Genomic DNA, 22524 nt, shown 5'->3' with positions numbered 1-22524 from the left:
TATAGTTAGCCTGCTAAGAAAATAATAGTTTTTCCAGACTCAAGGAGACGATAACAATTCAATGTTCCGCAGTTAGTGAATATCTCAAATCAAAGGAATGGAAATTTTGGGGCTGGGGACGGAGTGCGGGAGAACTGTAGTTATTAGTGCAAACCATCCTTTTCTTCCATTCCATATAAAGATAGAAAAAAATGTATTTCAAGACTGAACCTCAAAAAGGAAAATAAATACTAAGAGAAAAATGTACATTCTAAAGAAACAAAAGGGTAACTAGAGCACAAAGAGAACCAAGATTTGAGAACTGAAAATGGGAGTCTAGGGAGTTCCCTGGTAGCCTAGTGGTTAGGATTCTGGGCTTTCACTGCCATGACCCGGGTTCAATCCCTGGTGGGGGAACTGAGATCCTGAAAGCCATGTGGGAGAAGGGGGAAGGGAGGCAGGGGGGAAGGGGGCAGGGAAGGAGGGAGGAAGGAAATGGGAGTCTAGAAAGAAAGTGGAACCAATTAATAGCCAAGCTGAGATAGCAGAGAATAAAGATAAAGGCTCAAAATGAAGTTTTTTAACTTTCTGGACTCACAATTTTTCATTGTCTAGAATGGTGAAAGAGGAGCAGTACTTTAGAGTGGTCCTTTAGGGCAAGCAGTCTAACCTACTTCTCAAAATTCCCTTCTTTACCCATAAACCTATTGTACTTAGACAAGATAACATTGTAATATAACACAGTCATGTATATTAGGAACTCCATTTGGCTCAGCAAAATCCTGAATCAGACATCCTTAAGCAAATCTAGACAACAGATAAACACACTTTAGACAGTGTATCCTTTAAAATAAAAGCAAAACTAGTACTAGAACCTTTTTAAAAAACCCAACTTCTATTATAATAGTGTCATTCCTAAGAAAGAAAAAAGTTGCTTTAAAGAGGCAAAAATGCTTCCTTATTTAGAATCATGGACTTTTAATTAAACTTTAAGACCCTATGGATTTGCAGATAAAGGAACTAATAAAACATAAGAAGGCTGTAAACCTGTTAAAGATTTTAAAGCTAGTGGGTGGCAGAGACTTGCTAGAGCCAGGAGTCTCGTCTCTGGGGTATGCCCCTGACTTACCATCTCTGTAGAAGAGCCTCCCTCCCCCTGGGGACTAACGGTACTGAGAAAACTTAACATAATCACTATCTTGTTTCCTAAGGAGAAAATTTTAGAAATTCATACATGCAAGAACTTAATTTTGCCTTTTCCTTCAGTGTTCAAGATCAAAAGAAGTAGCCTGTAACTCTAAGTGGGCAGAAGGACAAGTGAAAACCCCTACATGCATAAACAAGCAGTAACAGCAAGTCTGGGCATGATCTGGTATCACCCCACCACTTTTTCCTTATGAACTCCCTTACACAGGTCAAATGACTAGAAGGAAGAGGCTGAATTCCCAGTCTTTTTGGAGATGGCGGCTAATTTGCCCCCCATTTACCCTATCCTCAGCTATGAGGGTATAGAGTACTTCCTTGCCACAAAATGTCAGTGAGGCCTAATAGACACCACCCTCTATGGTTCCGAAATTACAATAAGAAAAGGAATCACACCTACAGGTCATCCATGGCCTTTGCTTTATAACAGCTTAGACTGTCAATAGTTTTAATCACAGAACATTTAATCACAGATAGATATTTTTTCTATCTCAAAACTGTATTTGTAGTAAGTTCACCATTCAACCATTCATAAGTCCTTCCTGAATGTTAATTTTCTCTCTCTGCTAGATTATAAAGTCTTTGAAGCCAACGATCATGTCTTTTAGTTTTTGTATTCTCATGGTTATCTATTTATTCTATAAACAGAATAGATACTAAATGTATACATATTACTCTCTCAGTAGCTGCCCTAAACCACCAAAAGCATGGGGCTATAAGAAGTGAGATTTTCTAATAAAGAAAAAAAGAAGAAAAAAAACCAAACCAAACCACCAGTCTTGTAATTTCAGGAATCCTGCTGTGGCAAAAGCAGCAAGAAGTGGAGTTGGGCTCTCCTAAATTACTGTTGGACCCCGCTTCACAGATTAGCCTTCAGTACAGTTAAATTTGCAGCATGATAAACTCAGGTATCAATGTTTTATACAGGAATTTGAAGGGTAAGGACCAAAATTCTCAGTGCAATTACAAATACTTCCCATAAAAATAATCAAATGGGAATCCCCTGTGATAAATAATTTCTCAAAGTTTTCATTAAAAACTTAAGAAAAAGGTAAATAAACCAAACTTCTTCATAGAAAAATTGTATTTACAACTCCATTCAAAAGCAGTTTTTAAAAGCAAACAATTTAACACTGAAATTGAGAAATCTATGCTCACCCAAAGTTGCCACGTCTAATAAATTATTAACAGAATACTGCATCAAAAATAAGGCAATAACCCAAGATATCCCATTAACAATTTCTCCACTCCCACAACTAGGAAGAATTAATCTATCTAGTAGCAAATGATATTTCATTCCGTTTCAGCATATCTGAAGTCCTTAAGGGCAAAAGTGATAAAACATGATCTTCATTCTTCATTAGACTCTTAGAACACTTGAAGGAAAATAATTTCTAAAGCACAAAGAGGTAAAGAGGTATAATCCTTTAAAAAGATGTACTCAGTGTTCAAAATTCAAGAATGCAGTATTAATACACAATGGGCGTTAGCTGAACATACGCAATACAGTGACAGCAAATTAATTTATTTAGTACTTTTTCCATTCCATATCATCAGGAGGATTGATTTCAACTTTCCTTTTACCTACATCAGACCAGTTGGTACTCAAAACTGTACCACCAGACTCCATCTGCAATAAAAAATAAAAATAGATTAATTATTGGCCCATGTAATCAAAACAGAATATTTTTCTAAAAACATTCCAAGCACAGAGTCCCCAATATAAGCTATGTTTGGCTCAATATACACAAGACAATATTCTGTTTTAACCTTAGGCTTTCCAGATAAGTTACCATATCGTGTGAAAATCTGAAAAGGAAACTCTAGTTAGGTAGGAGGACCATGTCCACACACACTGCCATATAAAGCACATGTCTCCCTGCTAATCAGCACAGAGGTATATGTGAAAAACCACCTTCAGATGAAAATATTGGGTTGGCCAAAAAGTCCCTTCAGCTTTAAAGTAAAAATAAAAGACACATTTTTCATTTTCACCAAGAACTTTATTGAACAATGTATTCACCATTTTGTTCCCCTACCTTCTGCCATTTTTCAGGCAACATCTTCCCAAAACTTATCTTTTTGAGCAAAGAATTGTTCCAGGTGCCTTTTGCAGTCTTCCAGGGAATTGAAATTTTTCCATTAAGAGAATTTTGTAAAGACCGAAATACATGGAAATCCAAGGGTACAATAATCTGGTGAATACAGTGGATGAATGGGAACTTCTCAGCCAAGCTGTAACAGTTTTTGCCTGGTCATCAAAGAAACATGTGGTCTCGTGTTATCCTGATGGAAGATTATGCATTTTCTGTTGACTAATTCTAAACGCTTTTCATTAAGTGCTGCTTTCAGATCATCTAACTGGGAGCAGTACTTGTTGGAATCAATTGTTTGCTTTTCCAAAAGTAGCTCATAATAGAGGACTCCCTTCCAATCTCACCATATACACAACATCACCTTCTCTGGATGAAGACTGGCCTTTGGTGTGGTTGGTGGTGGTTCATTTTGCTTGCCCCACAAGCGAAATATTGTTCCACAATATTGTACAGCATCCACTTTTCATTGCCCATCACAATTTGTTTTAAAAATGGAACGTTTTCATTACGTTTAAGTAGAGAATCACATGCGGAAATACAGTCAAGGTTTTTTTCACTTAACTTATGTGGAACCCAAACATCAAAGCGATTAACATAACCAAGCTGGTGCAAATGATTTTCAACGCTTGATTTAGATATTTTGAGTATGTCAGCTATCTCCCGCATGGTATAACATTGATTGTTCTCAATTAATGTCTCGATTTGACCGCTATCAACTTCAACTGGTCTACCCAACCATGGAGCATCGTCCAGTGAGAAATCTCCAGTACGAAACTTCACAAACCACTTTTGATCAGTCACAGCACCTTCTCCATACACTGCACAAATCTGTTTTTGTGTTTCAGTTGCGTTTTTACCTTTCTTGAAATAATAAAGCATAATATGCAGAAAATGCTGCTTTTTTCCTTCCATCTTCAATATTAAAATAGCTACACAAAAATTCACTAATTTTGATAAGTTTTAAAAAAATGCACCCTGATATGACAGCTGTCACAATACAATCTAACAAAATTGTTTCGAATGAAGCTAAAGACAACTAAGCACTACTAGAGCCATCTTACTGGGGAAACCTAACGAACTTTTTGGCCAACCCAATGAAATTGGCTCCCAAAGAAAACGATAATGTCATCTCTTTTGCTGAGCACAGTGAAGACTTTGCGAAGTAAACTCTTTCTAGTTGGAGAGAACTTTAAGAGACCCTTCTTAATGTTCCCTCTCTGTCAAATGTACACAAGTGTATGCTGGAATTATTTTTAAATCAAGGTACATACATACACAGACACATAAAGTTAGTGTCTCAGTAAAGCACTGGTCATCTATTTACTACCCACTGAATATAACACCTACTAACAAACCTAGCATATTCATAAATACATTTTAAAAATAAAGCTGTAACTGTTAATGCAATAAAAATTCATTGATTTGGATCACAGCAAAGAACAGAAAATTGTTAAAATCTAAACATTTGAAAATAATCAGCTATGTTACTGGTGAATGTATAAAGTTACATATGCTACCATTACACTGGAGCCTCAAAATAATCCCAATGCCCCACACTCTCTACCAAGCTCCTTTCCATGGGTTCCTTTGCACGGGATGCTCTCCTCTGTCCTGGTTCTTTTTATGTCTTTAGTTATCCTCCAAACATGACATGTCACCATCTCTCTGTGGCCTTCCTTGACCCTAGTCAGGACTCTAGCTACTCTTGTAGGACTTGTCTATGACACTGCACTGATAAAATTTTACGAATCTGCCTTCTCATACCTGCTTCCCACCCGTGGCTCCAAACTAAAGCTGAGAGTTTCTAAAAGGAAAGAAACATATTTTACCAATACTTATATCCTAGATCTAAGTGCAGTAGCCTGGCACACAGTAGGCTGCAAATAAAATACTGAATAAAATGGGACAAGTTTATATAATAACTACTCCTAAGAGAACTAAATGAAGCAGATTTAATTTATAATCTGATCATATTTGCTGATGACATTTATTTTCCCCTTTCTTCTTACGGACTGCAGTGCAACTGAGCACTTCCATGATTATTCTGTATATGTTGATCTTTTTGCCCAATTAGACAGAGAGATCAGAGATAAGATAGAGTCTGTTTCTTTGTACAGGCAGACCTCGTTTTATTGTGCTTCACTTTACTGCACTTTGCAGATACTGCATTTTTTACAAACTGAAGATTTGTGGCAACCCTGCATAAAGTGAATCTATTGACATCATTCTTCCAACAGCATGTGCTCACTTCATGTCTGTCACATTTTGATAACTCTCTTATATTTCAAACTTTTTCACTGTTATTATCTTTGTTATGGGGATGTGTGATCAGTGATCTTTGATGTTACTACTGCAAAAAACTATGACTTGCTGAAGACTGAGATGATAAAGCTAGCATATTTTAGCAATAAAGAATTTTTAAATTAAGGTACATGCATTATTTTTTAGACATAATGTTATTACACACTCAGTAGACTACAGCATAGTGTAAACATAACTTTCATAGGTACTGAGAAACCAAAAAAGTGTGATTCACTTTATTGCAAAATTTGCTTTATGATGGTGGTCTAGAACTGAACCCACAGTTCTCCAAGGTATGCCTGTATTCCCCCACAAAGACAGAAGCAAGCCCTTGGTATGTTCCAGGTCAATACTGCCAAACAGATGGCTTACTTTATGCATACGTATGGTTCAGTTACACTTAGCAAAGTTTCTGTATGAAAATGGGCACAGATTCTCTAATATAACTTTGAAATCTCACACACTATTTTGTCCAGAATTTCTTAAAAGTCAACACTGAAACTATTTCAGGGAATTCCCTGGCGGTCCAGTGGTTAGAACTCCACGTATCCACTGCAGGGGGCACACATTCAATCCCTGGTGGGGGAACTAAGAGCCTGCAAGCTGCACAGCGTGGCAAAACAAACTAACAAAACCCTGATTTCTCCTTTTGGAGGCATTAAGTGAGTGTACTTTTTCCTAGTCTTCCCACTAAGTACAACTAAAAACCTTGTATGTTATATAAATAACAAATATAAGACAACTCTAAAAGGTGAAAAGAAGACAAATCAGCTAGGGACCTTGGGACCCAAGGAACAACACGGTGGTGAATTCTTTGGGTTTTCTTTTTGCCTTATGTTTTCCAAGAGCTGGAACTGAAGAGGCTGGAAATGCCAAAGGGTGCAAACAAAAAAAGCCCCAACAAAAGCCTTATTTCTCTAGCCAATGGACAAAGACAAACAGAAAGAGAGAAAACTTTTAGACAATAATCACTCTAGCTAAACACCACAGTAAAAAACTGGTCCCATCCCCACCCAGGCCAGTGAAGGCTGAATGAAGAGCCTAAACTTCCACCCATGCTATGCTATCACAAACCGGCCTCCTCTGTTGCCTGTGGTGTCTGTGGAAACCACGTGGGGAGTTAGAATTCCTACCTATTCCCAGCAGTAACAAGGAGATGTCCTGGGGTGTCAACGGAGGTAGAGTGGGGTACCTGGATTTCTACCTCCACCTGGCAATAGTGAGGTAGTGACTTCCCTTCCTTTGCCAGAGGGGTTGTCAGAGAAAGCCATCTAAGACAGATGGTTTAAATAAGATCCAGAGTCTTGTAACATGAAAATGTCCAGACTTCAACTGAATATCACTTGGCACTGGTGAAAAACACCAAGAACCAGGAAGATTTCAGATTATATGTTTAAAAAGAGAAGACAATCAATAGATGCTAACACAGAGATGAAAGAGATGTTAAAATTATCTGACACATTTTTAAAGCAGTCAGGGTAAAAATGCTTCAACAAGAATTATGAACTAGCTTGAAACAAATGAAAAAAAATAGAAAACCTCAGTAAAGAAACAGAAGACATAAAGAAGAACTAAATGAAAGTTTTATAATTGAAAAATACACTTGAAATAAAAACGTCAGTGAATGGGCTCAAGAGCAGAATAGAGAGAATAGAGCAAAGAATCAGTGAACTGGAAAACAGAACAATATAAATCACCCAATCTGAATGACAGAGACAAAACAGAGATAAAATGAACGGTTCTCAGGAATGTATAGTACTGTAACAAAATATCCAATACCTGTGTCATTGGGTTCCAGGAAGAAGAAAACAAAGAAGGAAGGTCTGAAAAAGTACTCAATGGTATAATGAATGAAAAGATCCCAAATTTGGCAAAAGACATAAACCTATAGATACAAGAAACTGAGTAAATCCCAACCAGTATAAACCCAAAGAAATCCTTGTCAATAGAAAGAATCTGTTATGGACAGATCTACTCTGAAAGAATGCCCAAAGGAAGTTCTCCAAACAGAAGGAGGGACTTCCCTGGTGGTCCAGTGGTTAAGAATCCGCCTTCCAGTGCGGGGAACACGGGTTCAATCCCTGGTCAGGGAACTAAGCCTGTGTGCGGCCAACTACTGAGCATGTGGGGCACAACTAGAGAGCCAGCGTGCCTCAACTACAGAGCCCACGTGCCACAACTACTGAGCCTGAGCACCACAACTAGAGAGAAGCCCACATGCCGCAATGAGGAGCTCAAAAGCCACAGTGGAGGATCCTGCATGCTGCAACTAAGACCTGATGCAGCCAAAAATAAAATGAATAAATAAATATTTTTTTAAAAAATGAGAGGAGACAATGTGTTCAGGAGTTTAAAAAGAAAAAAAAAGAAACAAACAATGGAAACCTGAAAGTCAGAAAGGAAGAAAGAAAAAGGTCACAATATAGATAAATGCAATAGAGTTTGCTTTTCCTCTACGTTTTCTAAATTATTACACTGTATGATGTGGTTTCTAAACATATATAGAAGAATTATTTAAGAAAATTATAAATGAGAAAAAGTAAAAGGACATAAAGGGAGGTAAGGTTTCTATATGTCATTCAGTGTCAAAAAAAATAACACCAGTAGACTGTGATAAACTAAGTATAATATAGCTAATATAAAATTTAGAGCAACCAAAGATACACTACAAAACACTATAGATAAATCAAGATGAAATTCTAAAAACTGTTCAAGTACCCATAGGAAGGCAGGAAAAACAAATACAGAACAAACAGAAAACTTACATGGTAGACATAAGTAAGTCCTAATGTACCAATAATTACATTAAAAGTTAAGTGGTCCAAATGCATCAATTAAAAGAGACTGGCAGAATAAATTAAAAAAAACATGACCCAACATGCTGTCTAAAAGAAATTCACTTTAAATATGACTTAGAAATCTGAAAAAGAATGAATATATATAAGTGAATCACTTTGCTGTACACCTGAAACTAAAACACTGTAAATCAACTATACTCCAATAAAATTGTTAAAATAAAATTAAAAATGTTTAAAAAACGACTTAGGCAGGTTGAAAGTAAAAGGACGGAACAAGATATATCATGCAAAAATTAACCAAAAGACATAAGAATCAGCTATATTAACATCAAAGCAAAGCAAATTACCAGAGCTAGAGAATGACATTATATAATGATAAAAAGGTCAATCCACCATGAAAATACAGCAATCCTAAATGCATATGAACCAAACAACAGAGCTGCAAAATATGTGAAGCAAAAATTGACAGAACTTAAAGGTGAAATCAATAAATCCACAATTATAGCTGAAGACCCTCTCTCAAATCAGTAGAACAGTAAGACAGAAAATCAACAAGAGTATCAATCAACAGGATCTAAGTGACGTTTATGGAACACTCCATTCAACAAGAGCAGAATATACATGCTTTTCAAGTGGAATATATACTTAGGATAAGAAGTCTCAAGTGAAATCAAAATATATACTGAACTGAATAAAAATGAAAAAGTAACATCAAAATTTGTGGAAGACAGCTGAATTCTTCTGAGAGGGAAATTTATAGCATAAACACATATAACAGAAAAAAGAAAAAGGGTTAAATCAATAATCTAAGTTCATATCCACAGAACCTATTAAAAAAGAATAACAAAATAAACCCAAAGTAAGCATAAGGAAGAAAATAATTAAAAGCAGAAATAAATGAAATTTAGAACCAAAAAAATAGGAGGAAAAATTTAAGATCAACAAAAAGCTGATTCTTTGGGGGAAAAAAAGTAAATAAAATTGACAAACCCTAGCAAGACAAAGGAAAAAAAAAAAGACACAAATTACCATTATAGGAATGAAATGGGTTATCACTACAGACCCTGCAGTCATCAAAAGACCCTGCAGTTCCCTTCAAAGTTGAAGGGAACCCTACCAACACTAACAACTTAAACGGACCAATTCCTCAAAAACAAACTACCACAAGTCACTCAATATGAAATAGACAACCTGAAGAGTCCTATAAGCTACTGGGATAATGAAATTCATAATTTAAAATCTCCCAAAAAAAGAAGTATCAAGGCCTAGATGGCTTCATTGGTTTAAATAACCTTTAAAGACAACACTAATTCTACAAATACCCTCCCCCCAAAAAAGAAGAGGATGGAGCACTTCCCAATCCATTCTATGACATATTACCCTGATACCAAAACCAGAAAAAGCACCAAAAAAGAATACTGTAGACCAACATGCCTCAAAAATATAGACACAAAAATGCTTAAAGTATTTAAAAATAGAATTGAGTAATATATAAAAAGAATTATACACTATGACCAACTGGGGTTTATCCCAGGGATGCAAAGCTGGTTCAACAGTAGAACAGCAGGAATCAATCATATTAATCACATAAAATCACCACTTTAACAAATTAAAGAAAAAAAATCACCTAATCATATTGACCACATGCAGAAATATTGCAGAAAAAGTATTTGACAAGTCAACAGCCATTCATGATAAAAATCTCAGAAAAAAAGAAATAGAGCAAAACTTTCTTAATTTGATAAGCATCTACAAAAACCTACAGCTAACATTATACTTAATGGTGAAAGACTGAATGGTTTTTCTCTTAAGATGGAGAACAAGGCATCGGTGTCTACTCTCACCAATCTTATTCAACATAGTGCTGGAAGTTCTAGCCAATAAAAGGAAATAAAGGGCACACATATTGGAAAGGAAGAAATTAAACTGTCCCTATCTGAAATACCTCCTTAGGTAGGTTTATTCCTAGGTATTTTATTCTTTTTGTTGCAATGGTGAATGGAATTGTTTCTGTAATTTCTCTTTCTGATCTTTTGTTGTTAGTGTATAGGAATTGCAAGAGATTAAACTGTCCCTATTTGAAGATACGATTGTCTACATAGAAAATCACAAGGAATCACAAAGAATCTACCAAAAAAAATCTCCTAGAACCAGTAAGTGAGTTCAACAAGGTAAATACAAGATAAATACAAGATAAACATTAAAAACAAAACAAAAAAACCCCTGTATTTCTAGATACTAACAACAAACACATGGATGCCAAAATTAAACATATAATACCATTTATAATCACTCAAAAAAAAGAACCCAATACTTAGGTATATCTAGTAAAACACACAACTACTGAAGCCCACGCACCTAGAGCCCATGCTCCACAACAAGAGAAGCCACTGCAATGAGAAGTCTGCGCACCTCAACGAAGAGAAACCCCTGCTAGCCGCAACTAGAGAAAACCCACGCACAGCAACGAAGAGCCAATGCAGCCAAAATAAATAAATAAACAAATAAATAAAAAAGAAATGTTCTCTATCTTAACTGTCAATATCATGGTTGTAATATTATAATTCTGCAAGACGTTTCTACTGGGGAAAACTGTAAAGGATATAAGGGATCTCTATTACTTCTTCCAACTGCATGTGAGTCTACAATTATCTCCAAATAAAAAGTTTAATTAAAAACAATTTTTTAAGGCAATAGTGAAAAGCATAATCATGATCAGTTACCACTTGGTAACTTACATGGAATATCTGAGCCATAAACACACTTATTACCTATATGTTAATTTTAATTATTAAATATTAACTTTAACTTTCTACTGTAAATATCAACACCTTAAAAGAAGACAGTGACATTTCCAGAGCTACGGGTAAAAGTCAAATGATTACAGCTTCAAGCAAAATCTACATGGTTCTATAGTGATGACTAGTCATTAAAATCTCAGAACTTGATGCCTAATTCAGGTGGTATTCATGCCCTGGCAAAAAGCCCAAATTTTCTTAATCAATACAGAAATTATTAACAAACCAATGAATAATTAATGTGCACCTTCTACTTGGCAAACACTGTTCTGGAAGTTTCCCTTCTATATTCTGCATCTGACACTGAGATTATACATGATACCAGAAGGTAAACACCGGAAGCTCACTCAGCTATTGTGATAAATCCAACTGGAATAACTCTATATCATCCACTCACTATAACCTTGGTATTTCTTAAGACTTCCAAGTTCTAACTCCCTGATGAAAAAATTTATTTGGAATATACCATTTGTTTCTCACCTCCTCCACAAGTTCCCAACTTCCTCAGTAATTACTCTAAGTTTAGAGCAAGAACAAATGTTCAGACAAAGTCCATTCAAAATGGTCTCCCAACTACAGTACATGCAATCTGATCTCAAATTACATACTTATTTTTTTTTAATTTGTGAAATTTATTACTACAATAGATTTTCTTAAAGTTTATATTCTTACAAATGATTTGTTCATGGCACGTTTCACTTCATCAGAACCATCTGAATAGATCTGCTGAAATAATTTGTTTAAAGCTGCATCTCCCTCCAACTTCTCATTCTTTTCTTCTTCTTTGATCTCACCAACTAATTTATCCCAATTTCTTGTATAATGAGATGATGATGGATACAGGTTCTTTATATCTATGGAGTAAAAAAAGACAAAAGTGATTAATCAACATGTGATTATGTCAAGCATATGTAACTTTCTGACCATGATGTATACAACATCTTAGCAAATAGTTTTCAGTCACTGAATTTCATGTTTGTAATAAATGTCTTTCTGATATATAAATCAGTAATTAACATTTACACTTCTAAAAACTGAATCAGTTAGCATAATGTAAAATCTGGGAATTTCTTTTGAGCAAAATAACTCAAAGTGTAAACTTTTGGTACATTATGCAAAATTAGATTAAAAAACAGATCCTTCATGTTAATAATACGAGAAACTGGGTGAGAAGCATACAGGAACTTTTATGTTTACAAAACAGGTGCAAAGATAGTACAAACAATTCTAAAACTAGTAATTTTTTAAAAAGATGCTTCATTAACAAATTTCTCTAAACAGTTTTAATAAATGTTAAAAATGTGGCTTTTCCTGAGGTACTTATATCTTTCAGAGTAGAAATAAGCTGAAAGTACTGAACTGCCAGGCCATCTGCCAGTGAGTTAAAACTCGATCCTCTCCCCACATTAAAAATATTAGATTACTTCAGCAGGAGAAAACAATAAAGAATTCCTGAATGTTGAAAAATACTACACGTGATGATCTAGAGTTCAGTCCCACATCATGCACACATAGAAAATGACAATATTTGTAGGGCACATTGGGATAAACAGAGGCTGCTTGCAGCCTGAGAGGCAACGAACCCAGGGACTCAGGCACTGCCAACACTGCCCCAAAGACCAAGGGAATCAAGATCTTCACACACAAATAATTAAAAAGTAACTAAACAGTTACCTAAGAGCTGTAAGAGCAGTTCTGTCCACTATTCAATGGAAATATAATGTAAGCCACAAATGCGACTCACATACATAATTTAAAAATTTCTAGTAGCCACATTACTAAAAAGAATCAGGTGAAATGTATCCTAATTATATGTTTTATTTAGCCTAATACATGCAAAATAATATCAGGTCAACATGAAATCAATATAAAAATATTAAGATATTTTATATTCTTTTTTTCATACTAAGTCTTCAAAATCTGGTAGGTATTTTACATTTAGAGCACATCTCAATCCAGACTAGTCATATTCCAAGTAGTCAACAGGTACAGTAGCCACAGCTACTACCCTGGACAGTACAGCTATAGAGCTTTAAAAAAAGACGGATTCAAAACTTCCCTATGAGTATATTAGGACACATGAATGCTAGTCTAAACGTCCCTCTTGCACTGCTGCCTAGAGCTCTATATATGCCCTTTCTCAAAATAGTTGAGAAACTACTAATTGTTCATTCTGCTTTTCCATCCTTTCTCTTCACCTGTAAACCAACTCCCTCCCTGCTCATCTCACCCCCACCCCACAACAAAACAAAACCACAGCACACCACAGTTTTATTCAGGGCAAGCATACTGTTTTCCAAATTTTATCTATCCTTCCTCTACAAGTAATCTCCTCTATCTTCTGTACATTTTCACTACTAGCCAGGAAAACAAAAACATGCATGCCATGGTAAATTAAGAACCTAGGAAACATGGGTTTAATTAATCCTAACGCTGATTCGCCAGATGGGAGCACAGTTCTAATCTCCATTTCACAGATAAGAAAGCTGACCCAGATAGGTTAATCAACTTGCCTTTATCTGCAGTCTCCAGCTTGTCAAAACTCTGACAAGCATATTAGCTCCTTACAAAAATATAACAGGTCAGGAGGAATAGCATCTTGAATCTCCAAGGCACTGAGTTTAGAGAGTTTGTAACTATAACACCAAAAAATCTTTAATCTCAGAAAAACGTTAACACCTGTAGAGATGGTAGATGAACTACTGAGAGACAGGTAACCTAACTTCCTTGCTTATTCACTATAATATTGATATCAAATAACTGCAAAGATACTCATGTCAGCAGAGACTTCCCATTGTTAAAAATGCAGCAACAAGCAGTATCACACATAGGGTAGAAGAACCAGGGCCAGACTCTAAATGGCTGGATTTAGTCCCAGACAATGAAAACTGCTAGGTAATCTTAGGCAAGTTGCTTAACCTTTCTGAGCCTGTAAAATAGGAAGAACAATACTAGGCTACCTAATATCAGGGCTGCTGTTAGACTTAGGTGAGATACTATATTAAAAGTGTTGATATTTCTTTTAAAAAATGCTTTAAGCTATATATAAACCTCAATCCAAAAGTATCTGGGAGTCAGCCCCAAGAAGAGTGCATAATATCTTTACTATACCTTTCACATAAAGTGGGAAGCAGAAGCTTAATAAACAGCTTATATACCAACTTGAAGTATTTCAATTCTTAAAAATTATCTATTGGTGTCAATTCCCTGGCTTTGTTAATCATGCTATAGGTTAGTTACGATATTATCATGCAGGGAAACTGGGTGAAGGGTACATGGGAACTCTATTATTTCTGCAACTTCTATTAGAATCTAAAATCATTTCAAAATAAAATTTAAAAATGATCTGTTGGCTAACTTAGTGTTTTCTACAAAGTGCCACAAGGAAATTATATTTTCTGTTATAGAAGAAAGCAGTGAAAAATCTAAAAGTAGCTGAAACTTAGAGCTACCTCTTTTCAGTCATCAAATCAGAACATTATCTCTAATCAAAGGAAATTTCTCTCCATTCATTAATGAGGCCATTGCTATAAAATAGTCTTAGACTGTAGTTCTAAGTGTGTCCTACAGATTAATCATTCCATTAGAAAAATACCTATGTGCCTATTGCCTATGCTCAGAACTGACCACAACATAGTCTGTCCCTTAAAGGGTTAAGCAATCAACCTTATTCTACCCCTAAGCCTGCCTTAGGCCTTCATTAGCTGTTTGCCTCCACCTCTTAGACATATACTGAGGGACTTCCCTGGTGGTGCAATGGTTAAGAATCTGCCTGCCAATGCAGGGGACACGGGTTCGATCTCCAGTCTGGGAAGATCCCAAATGCTGTGGAGCAACTAAGCCCGTGAGCCACAACTACTGAGCCTGCGCTCTAGAGCCCATGAGCCACAACTACTGAAGCCTGTGCTCCACAACAAGAGAAGACCCCGCAACGAGAAGCCCGTGCACCACAATGAAGAGTGCCCCTGCTCGCCACAACTGGAGAAAGTCTGCATGTAGCAATGAAGACCCAATGCAGCCAAAAATAAATAAATAAATTTATAAAAAAAAAAAAAGAGAAATATACTGAAATGGGGAACTTCTCTGATGGTCCAGCAGTTAAGATTCGGCGCTCCCAATGCTGGGGGCCCGTTTGATCCCTGGTCGGGGAACCAAGATCCCACATGGCACAACTAAGTCTGTGTGCTAAAACTACTGAACCACACAACTAGAGAAGCCCGCACACCACAATGAAGACCCAGCACAGCCAAAACATGAGAGAGAGACAGACTGAGAGACACAGACATACAGACATAGACAGAGAGAGAGAGGGAGAAATGGGCTAGATACTTTTCACTGTGAAGCCTTGAAATTCCAGGAAATTAGAGTTGACATAATTAGAAGAAACAGAAAGGAATAAATAAGAGGGGAGAAGGGAAGAGGAGGAAATACATCAGCAGAGTAAACTACTAATTCACGTAAAACACAGAAAGAAAAAACAGGAAAGGCCAACACACAAAAGCAAACAACCCCCAACTGACATCACAAACTGACATGATAAACAATAAATCCCAATTCCCTCTGGGTTTTTGCTGCCATTTATCTGTATTCTTATGGAGTTTAAGAAGTTAGAACCATCATAAGAAATACTCTGTTTTCATTACAGAGCAACCTCCTTATATTCAATGTATCTTATCTTGGGAACATAAATAATGAAAATAGAATACTCATTACTATTTAATTTCAACTATATAACACAGTATGAATTTAAAGCTCATCAAGGCCAGAAAACAAACCTGTTATGAACCGTCTGGGGTTAGGCACCTCTCCTTGCCCCTCTAGCTTTTCCCATCTCACAGCCTCTGGCTTTTTCATTTTAATTTCAATCTAGAGGAAACACCAAATAAAATCTATTATTCAATGTAAAATACACAAAACAGTGAAAAAAATGCAATTTCTTTAACTTATCGATGTTTTATAAGAACAGTGTCCTCAAACAGTTTCCTTAAACTATACCAAGTTAAATTCGAAAAACTTGAAACATTTATTTTGTTTCTACTTAAAAGCCACCCTTCAAAAACAATATACATACACACTATAAACTACAATTAAGAGTCTTGAAATCCACATGCTTTTCTTCTAAAGCAGTGTTGTCAACCAGGGGTAATTTTGTCCCCCGGGGAAATCTGGCAATGTCTGGATACACTGTTGGGTCATCACAACTGAGGTGGGAGTGAGGAGTGACTAGGGGTACTACTAAACATCCTACAACATGCAGGGCAATTCCCATGACAAAGAATTATCCAGCCCCAAATGTTAACAGTGCCCACCACTGAGAAACCATGTTCTAAAGGAATTACTATATTTCCATGTACATTAACCTGTTTTAGAGTAGAGAAATTCATTCCGTTGTATAAAAATGATACAAGTGAAACTGAGGGCAGTCACCAGGTAGATCCCTTAAACTATAACTTGCTTGATAAATAACATCCTGTAACCTGTCTTCACTGATTAAGCTCACTTTAATTGTTCTTGCAAACTGCATACCCTCCAAGTTTCATATAACCTGAACAACATACCACAAGACTCCTTTAACTATCCCCTATATAAAACACCTCTGATATATGGGGCATTATAGTAATGGTAACAGTTTTCCAGGAACATGGAGCTACTCTTGCCCAGTTCAAACCAGTCAAGACCACTGACCATTCAACTGGGCCGTCTCGAGTATCTCATGGATGACCTTTTGACATCAGAGGGCAAAAATCTTCACCCCCCCAAATCATGCTAACGCCATTTTCTGAACATGCATCCCATGAAGCAGCATGTAAACTCAGATATGCCTACACAGAACACCAATGACCTCACTTCATCATCGTTTCCCACACCTCAGACCACCTTGCTTCTTTATCCCATAAATATCCCAAGCCCCTCACCTCTGGTGAGGCAGATACAAGATTTGTTCTCCCATCTCCTCATTCGGCTGCCTCATGAAGAAACCCTTTCCCTTTTGCAAACCCCGGTGTCCCAGTGTTTGGCGTGCTGTGCACTGGGTAAATGGACCTGGTTTGGTAACACAAGTTATGCTAACATTTTTACATATTTTTTACAGACCATGAGGAGCTTCGGAAGGCTTAAACTAAGGCCATTTACTACAATGAAATGTTAAAAGCATCTTTAACTCTCTAATCAAGGCTGCTCCCTTAGAATCTACCCTTAACCGTAACATACACTGGCATAGCACTTACCTTATGCTTTCCTTATTCAAATAATGCTCTCGCCCTCATTTTTAGCCTAGCAAAAATAAGCATTTACAGTGATGATAAACACAGTTATAATTATTATGCAAATGGTTTACGAATCAAATTAGAATTTTATATTCTAATGCTTTTTCTAAGAAAAGAATTACTACTTTTGTAAGTAGAAAAACACCCAGAAGACAGACTTTACAAAAAGAAAAGCCTACTGTGTCATACTTTGGTTCTTTGACCCCTTTGGGGAAGATGAATCATTTAAATTAACAATTACTGGTAATCTTTCTACCAACAGCATTTAGGGGGAGAATCCTTAAAATGTGCATTTTAAAATATTTTAACAAAACACTAAAAGAAATCTGCCAATATTTTCAGTCAGATATGAAGTGATGGAATGGAAGGGTATTTTCTTAAGGCGCATAGAAATGTAACAAAAAATGTTTTCATGAGAAAAGCAGGAAACAAATCTCACTAGAAAAGGGGCAAAACAATTAGCATTTTTAATGTAATTTACATGTTTAAATTCTACATAAATAAAATCAAACATTTAAAAGGATCTCCAGAATTCCCTAAAATGAACTATGATTAACTTTTATAAAGTAAAATACTATCAATATTTTCTCATACACAGTATTAAGTGAAAGTACTCTGATTATTTTAAGCTGTCACTGCTGGGATATTTATCAAAAAGGGTCAGAAATCCAACAGCTGCAATGACACAGAAATAGTTACTGAAAAGGACTATTAATATTATACTAAAATTTAAAACTGCATCTTGCTCCTTTAATTTTCAACTCATCCAGAAATGAAGACCTCAAAAACAGTGTGTACATCAAAACTATCCTTAACTAACCTCAGCCACGGGGCACCCTATATTCACACGTGTTCCTGAGCTAAGCACCATCTATAAAAAGTCCCTTGTTTCACATGAAGAGCACTCACATCTCTGAAAGCCTCTATAACCTAAATAATTGTGCACTATGAACAAAGAGGCCTTTATAAAGCCAAAGCCCTAAGTCACAACCTGTTTCAACTGAGACATGCTGACCTGAACTTGAAATTATACTTAATCCATTCATTAAAAGAGGTGCACATAATAAACCATTTAAAACAGCTTTTTTAAAAGGTAAAAGGGGGGAGAGACTAATATTCTATGAATTCCTTTTTACACCTACTTCACTTTTAATGCTTATATATGCTTTTAAAAATGATTCTGACAGATACTTCTCAAATTACCACCAGTACAATTTCAGATATTTTTATTGGGACCATTAATCAGCCATTCTATTTTTATTTAAGTCAAAAATAATTTAAAAGTTAACTTAAAACTTTGGTAGTTTATAACCTACTGTACAGCACAGAGAACTCTACTCAGTGCTCTGTGGTGACCTAAATGGGAAGGAAATCCAAAAACGAAGGGATATATGAATATGTATAGCTGATTCACTTTGCTGTACAGTAGAAACGAACACAGCTTTGTAAAGCAACTGTACTCCAATTAAAAAACAAACAAACAAACAAACCTTTGGTAGTTTGCTTGAATGTTGCTCTCATATGCACAGGGAAGGCTTTCAATGTGCCGTAATATCCCAAAGCAGCATTCACAAACTACTAATAAGAATCCCTCCTCTGTTGGGTTGTCAGTTTTCAATATTATGTGTACTACCACCCACTTCTAAGGTCTCCTTTGCACAGCAGAGAGTTTAATTTTTTCCAATGAATGGAACTTCAGGTTTAAAGAAAAGTCATACTTCTAAAGGGTCAAGGCTCTTCCAACACTACCTTCATAAAAAGAGGTAAGTGACCTCCCACTTACTACTACAAATTGATGGTGAAGGAATCTTTCCCAGAGACTAGAGGGCTGTGCAGTTTACTGGTAAACATTTTTTTCTGGCAAACTTTTGAGAACCATCTGTTTCAAGTCTGCAGTCAATAAATGTTTCCTGATCTCTAGAATGCAGCTTTTCCAGTATTCTCTCAGTCAGCTCTTTGCACATTTAATTGCTGTACCAAAACCCTCTGTCCAATATTAGAATTGCTCAGTCTTCCCTGAGGCCAGACTGCACATCTACTGTCTTTATTTTTACACTCAAATCATTTTATAATTTTTTTTTTTTTTTTTTTTTGGTGGTACGCGGGCCTCTCACTGCTGTGGCCTCTCCCGTTGCGGAGCACAGGCTCCAGACGCACAGGCTCAGTGGCCATGGCTCATGGGCCCAGCCGCTCCGCGGCATGTGGGATCTTCCCGGACCGGGGCACGAACCCGTGTCCCCTGCATCGGCAGGCGGACTCTCAACCACTGCGCCACCAGGGAAGTCCTATAATTGTTTTTAATGCAAAAGATGGTAATGAATGAAGAGGAACTGAATAAACTTCTCCGAAGTTCTAGAAGCTCAGTTCAAGTATTTATTGAGTACCTACTGTGAGCCAGGCACTATGCTGGTGCATAAGACCACCACCTCTATTCTTCTTGAAGAAATCAATCAGAAGACACATTCCCATAAACAAAAAATTCCAGCATCCATCATCTGTAGTGACAGACCTAAGTTTTGGGAAATATCTAATTATCTGGAAGGAAGTATGCCAAAATGTCATCAGTAATGAGACTGATTACATTCTCAGCTCACTTATATTTTCCCAAATTTTCTATGATATGCATTTATTGCTTTTACAACCTGAATAAAAACCTGAATAAAAACTAAATCATCAGTATTAAATAATAATAGCAGTAATATTTATTGAGCACTTATTACATACCCCATGTACTAAGTGCTTCATATATATCATCTCACTTAACAGAAAGTGAGAAGAGAAAACCACCTATATTTTAGAGATGAGAGAGCCAATAAATAGAGTAACCTGCTGGAAGTGTCTTTTTCTGCTAGAAGTTTTACTTATTTTATTTCCTCAGAAATAAGCAGAGGTTGAGGACAAGTCAAAAACAGTCAGTTGTGTAATTCCAAAACAGTCACAAATAGGTGCCACTTGCTGGATGTATGACTAATCACACTGAGCCTCAGTTTCGCTTGTAAAATGGGATTAATAGGGTCTACCTCACTTAGGATTCTTTTGAGGCTTAAATAAAACCACGTATGAAAACAATATAGCACTGTGTCTGGCAAGTAACAACTGAATGCTATTATGAATATCTTCATCATTGTTACAATTAGCTGAAAATCTGGGCAAATTATTTTACATCTCTAGGTTCAGTTTCCATACCTGTAAAAAGGTAATAACAATACCTACACCATTCAGTAACTGTGAGGATTACATGGGATAATACATAGCAATCAAAACAGTTACCTACTGTAATTCTCCAAAGGTCAAACAACATGGCATTGGCTAAATAAGCTACAGTAAATGCCTATCATGAAATACTTTGCTGTAAAACATCTAAGGGCATAAAAAAAATACCCATAATGAATAAGTTTAACAAGACAGCTACAGACAGTATGGACAGTAAAATCCTTTTCTTTTGAAAATAAATGTATACACATTAATAGAAAAGGCAGCTCTACAATGTGTGGATATCAGCAACTAAAGTTATTTAAAAAAACAAACAACTACAACAACAAAAAAACCCCTGTTACCACGACCATATCAAAAAGGCATAACAAAACAATAATCCAAAACCCCACACACATCTGTGTGTTTCAAAAAGCAGTAGTATCCTGCCGGGACACCTCCAACCCCATTATATCATAATTAAGATTCTTCTATGAATATCAAGTAAAGGAATTTTAAAACTTCTCAAATGTCAGTGGGTTAAGAAGGCAGAAGGGGGCTCTTTGTCTCTAAGACACACATTTTTATTTCCCACAATTTCAGTTAAAAGCCTTCATATTTTATATTGATATAATACAAAAAATTACTTTGACTAAAAATAGGAACACAAGAACATTTCCACAAGGGCAAATTTACTCCAAAGGATTCTGAGAATTCTAATTTTTTCTTACAGGGAGTGAATATTAATCTTTAAAATGAATATTTCACAGCATAGCTGTTACTGAAGTTATAATCCTGTGATTGTGATAAGAGAATATTGTCACGATATTAACAAAATGAAATAAAAGAACCACTACAGCTTCTTAATAAAAAAATGGATTAATAGGCAGATATGTAAGCTGGTATTCAGTAGAACGTAGAAATAACTACCAAAGGTACTAAAAAAATATGAATTCTGACTAAGAAAAACATATTACATATTACACTGTAAAACATTTAATTGAGCGAATTCCCTGGCAGTCCAGTGGTTAGGACTCAGCACTTTCACTGCCAGGGCCCAGGTTCAATCCCTGTCAGGGAATTAAGATCCTGCAAGCTGAGCAGTGCGGCACCAGCCCCCCCGAAAAAAGAAAAAATTTAGTTAAGAAATGCTATTTCAGTATTTTAAGGATACTACCTCTTCCTCTTTTCATTGCAAATTAGATTTAGTTTGAATTAATAACACTTAACCAATGGTTATACATAAATATACAACATGCATTTTTTTTTCTTTTTTTTTTTCTTTGCGGTACGCAGGTCTCTCACTGTTGTGGCCTCTCCCGTTGCGGAGCAAGGCTCCGGACGCGCAGGCCCAGAGGCCATGGCTCATGGACCCAGCCACTCAGCGGCATGTGGGATCCTCCCGGACCAGGGCACGAACCCGCGTCCCCTGCATCAGCAGGCAGACTCTCAACCACTGCACCACCAGGGAAGCCCGCAACATGCATATTTGAAGGTGAGAAAGAAAACAGGATTCTCAAAAGGCAAAGAAATAGCCCTTTTAAACCACAGATTTTACAGAATCTCTCATTTCAGGAATATTTTCCCAAGCAAAATGCACCCTTTTATCCAACCATAAATGATTCAAGACGCCTGCAAACGTATGAAAAGCAAATTACTATTTTTCCCTTTTAGTGTCATCACTAAACAAGACTCAGTAACCCAGAGAAAGATTTTCAGTATTTTAACATTGTCTCCCTCTGCTGTATAAAAAAGATTCAAAACTTTCATCATTTACATTAAGATATAATTAAGTACAATTCTTTCCATTTGTTTCCCATAAAACACAGCTTAAAAACTGGAAGTTTAACAAAGTAATATATATTACTTCGGGTTAGAACAATAAAAATAA

General features: G+C 36.2%; 1 protein-coding gene across 1 annotated transcript in view; it reads right to left on the bottom strand.

Moving 5' to 3' along the window:
- Window positions 1-932: 932 nt before the first annotated feature.
- SUGT1 (SGT1 homolog, MIS12 kinetochore complex assembly cochaperone) overlaps window positions 933-22524 on the bottom strand; it is a 44568-nt gene continuing 22976 nt past the window's right edge. Inside the window, exons 11-13 of the mRNA XM_082859473.1 lie at window positions 15951-16041; window positions 11848-12029; window positions 933-2812 (exon numbers count right to left, since the gene is read on the bottom strand). Coding sequence (XP_082715599.1) covers window positions 2711-2812; window positions 11848-12029; window positions 15951-16041 — 375 coding nt within the window. The 3' untranslated portion in view covers window positions 933-2710. The remainder of the gene's footprint in view (window positions 2813-11847; window positions 12030-15950; window positions 16042-22524) is intronic.

Source organism: Leucopleurus acutus, assembly GCF_964270905.1.
Source record: "Leucopleurus acutus genome assembly, chromosome: 18".
NCBI classification, from domain to species: Eukaryota; Metazoa; Chordata; class Mammalia; order Artiodactyla; family Delphinidae; genus Leucopleurus; species Leucopleurus acutus.
Note: the sequence above shows the minus strand (reverse complement) of the source record. Positions and strands in the feature narration are given on the sequence as shown.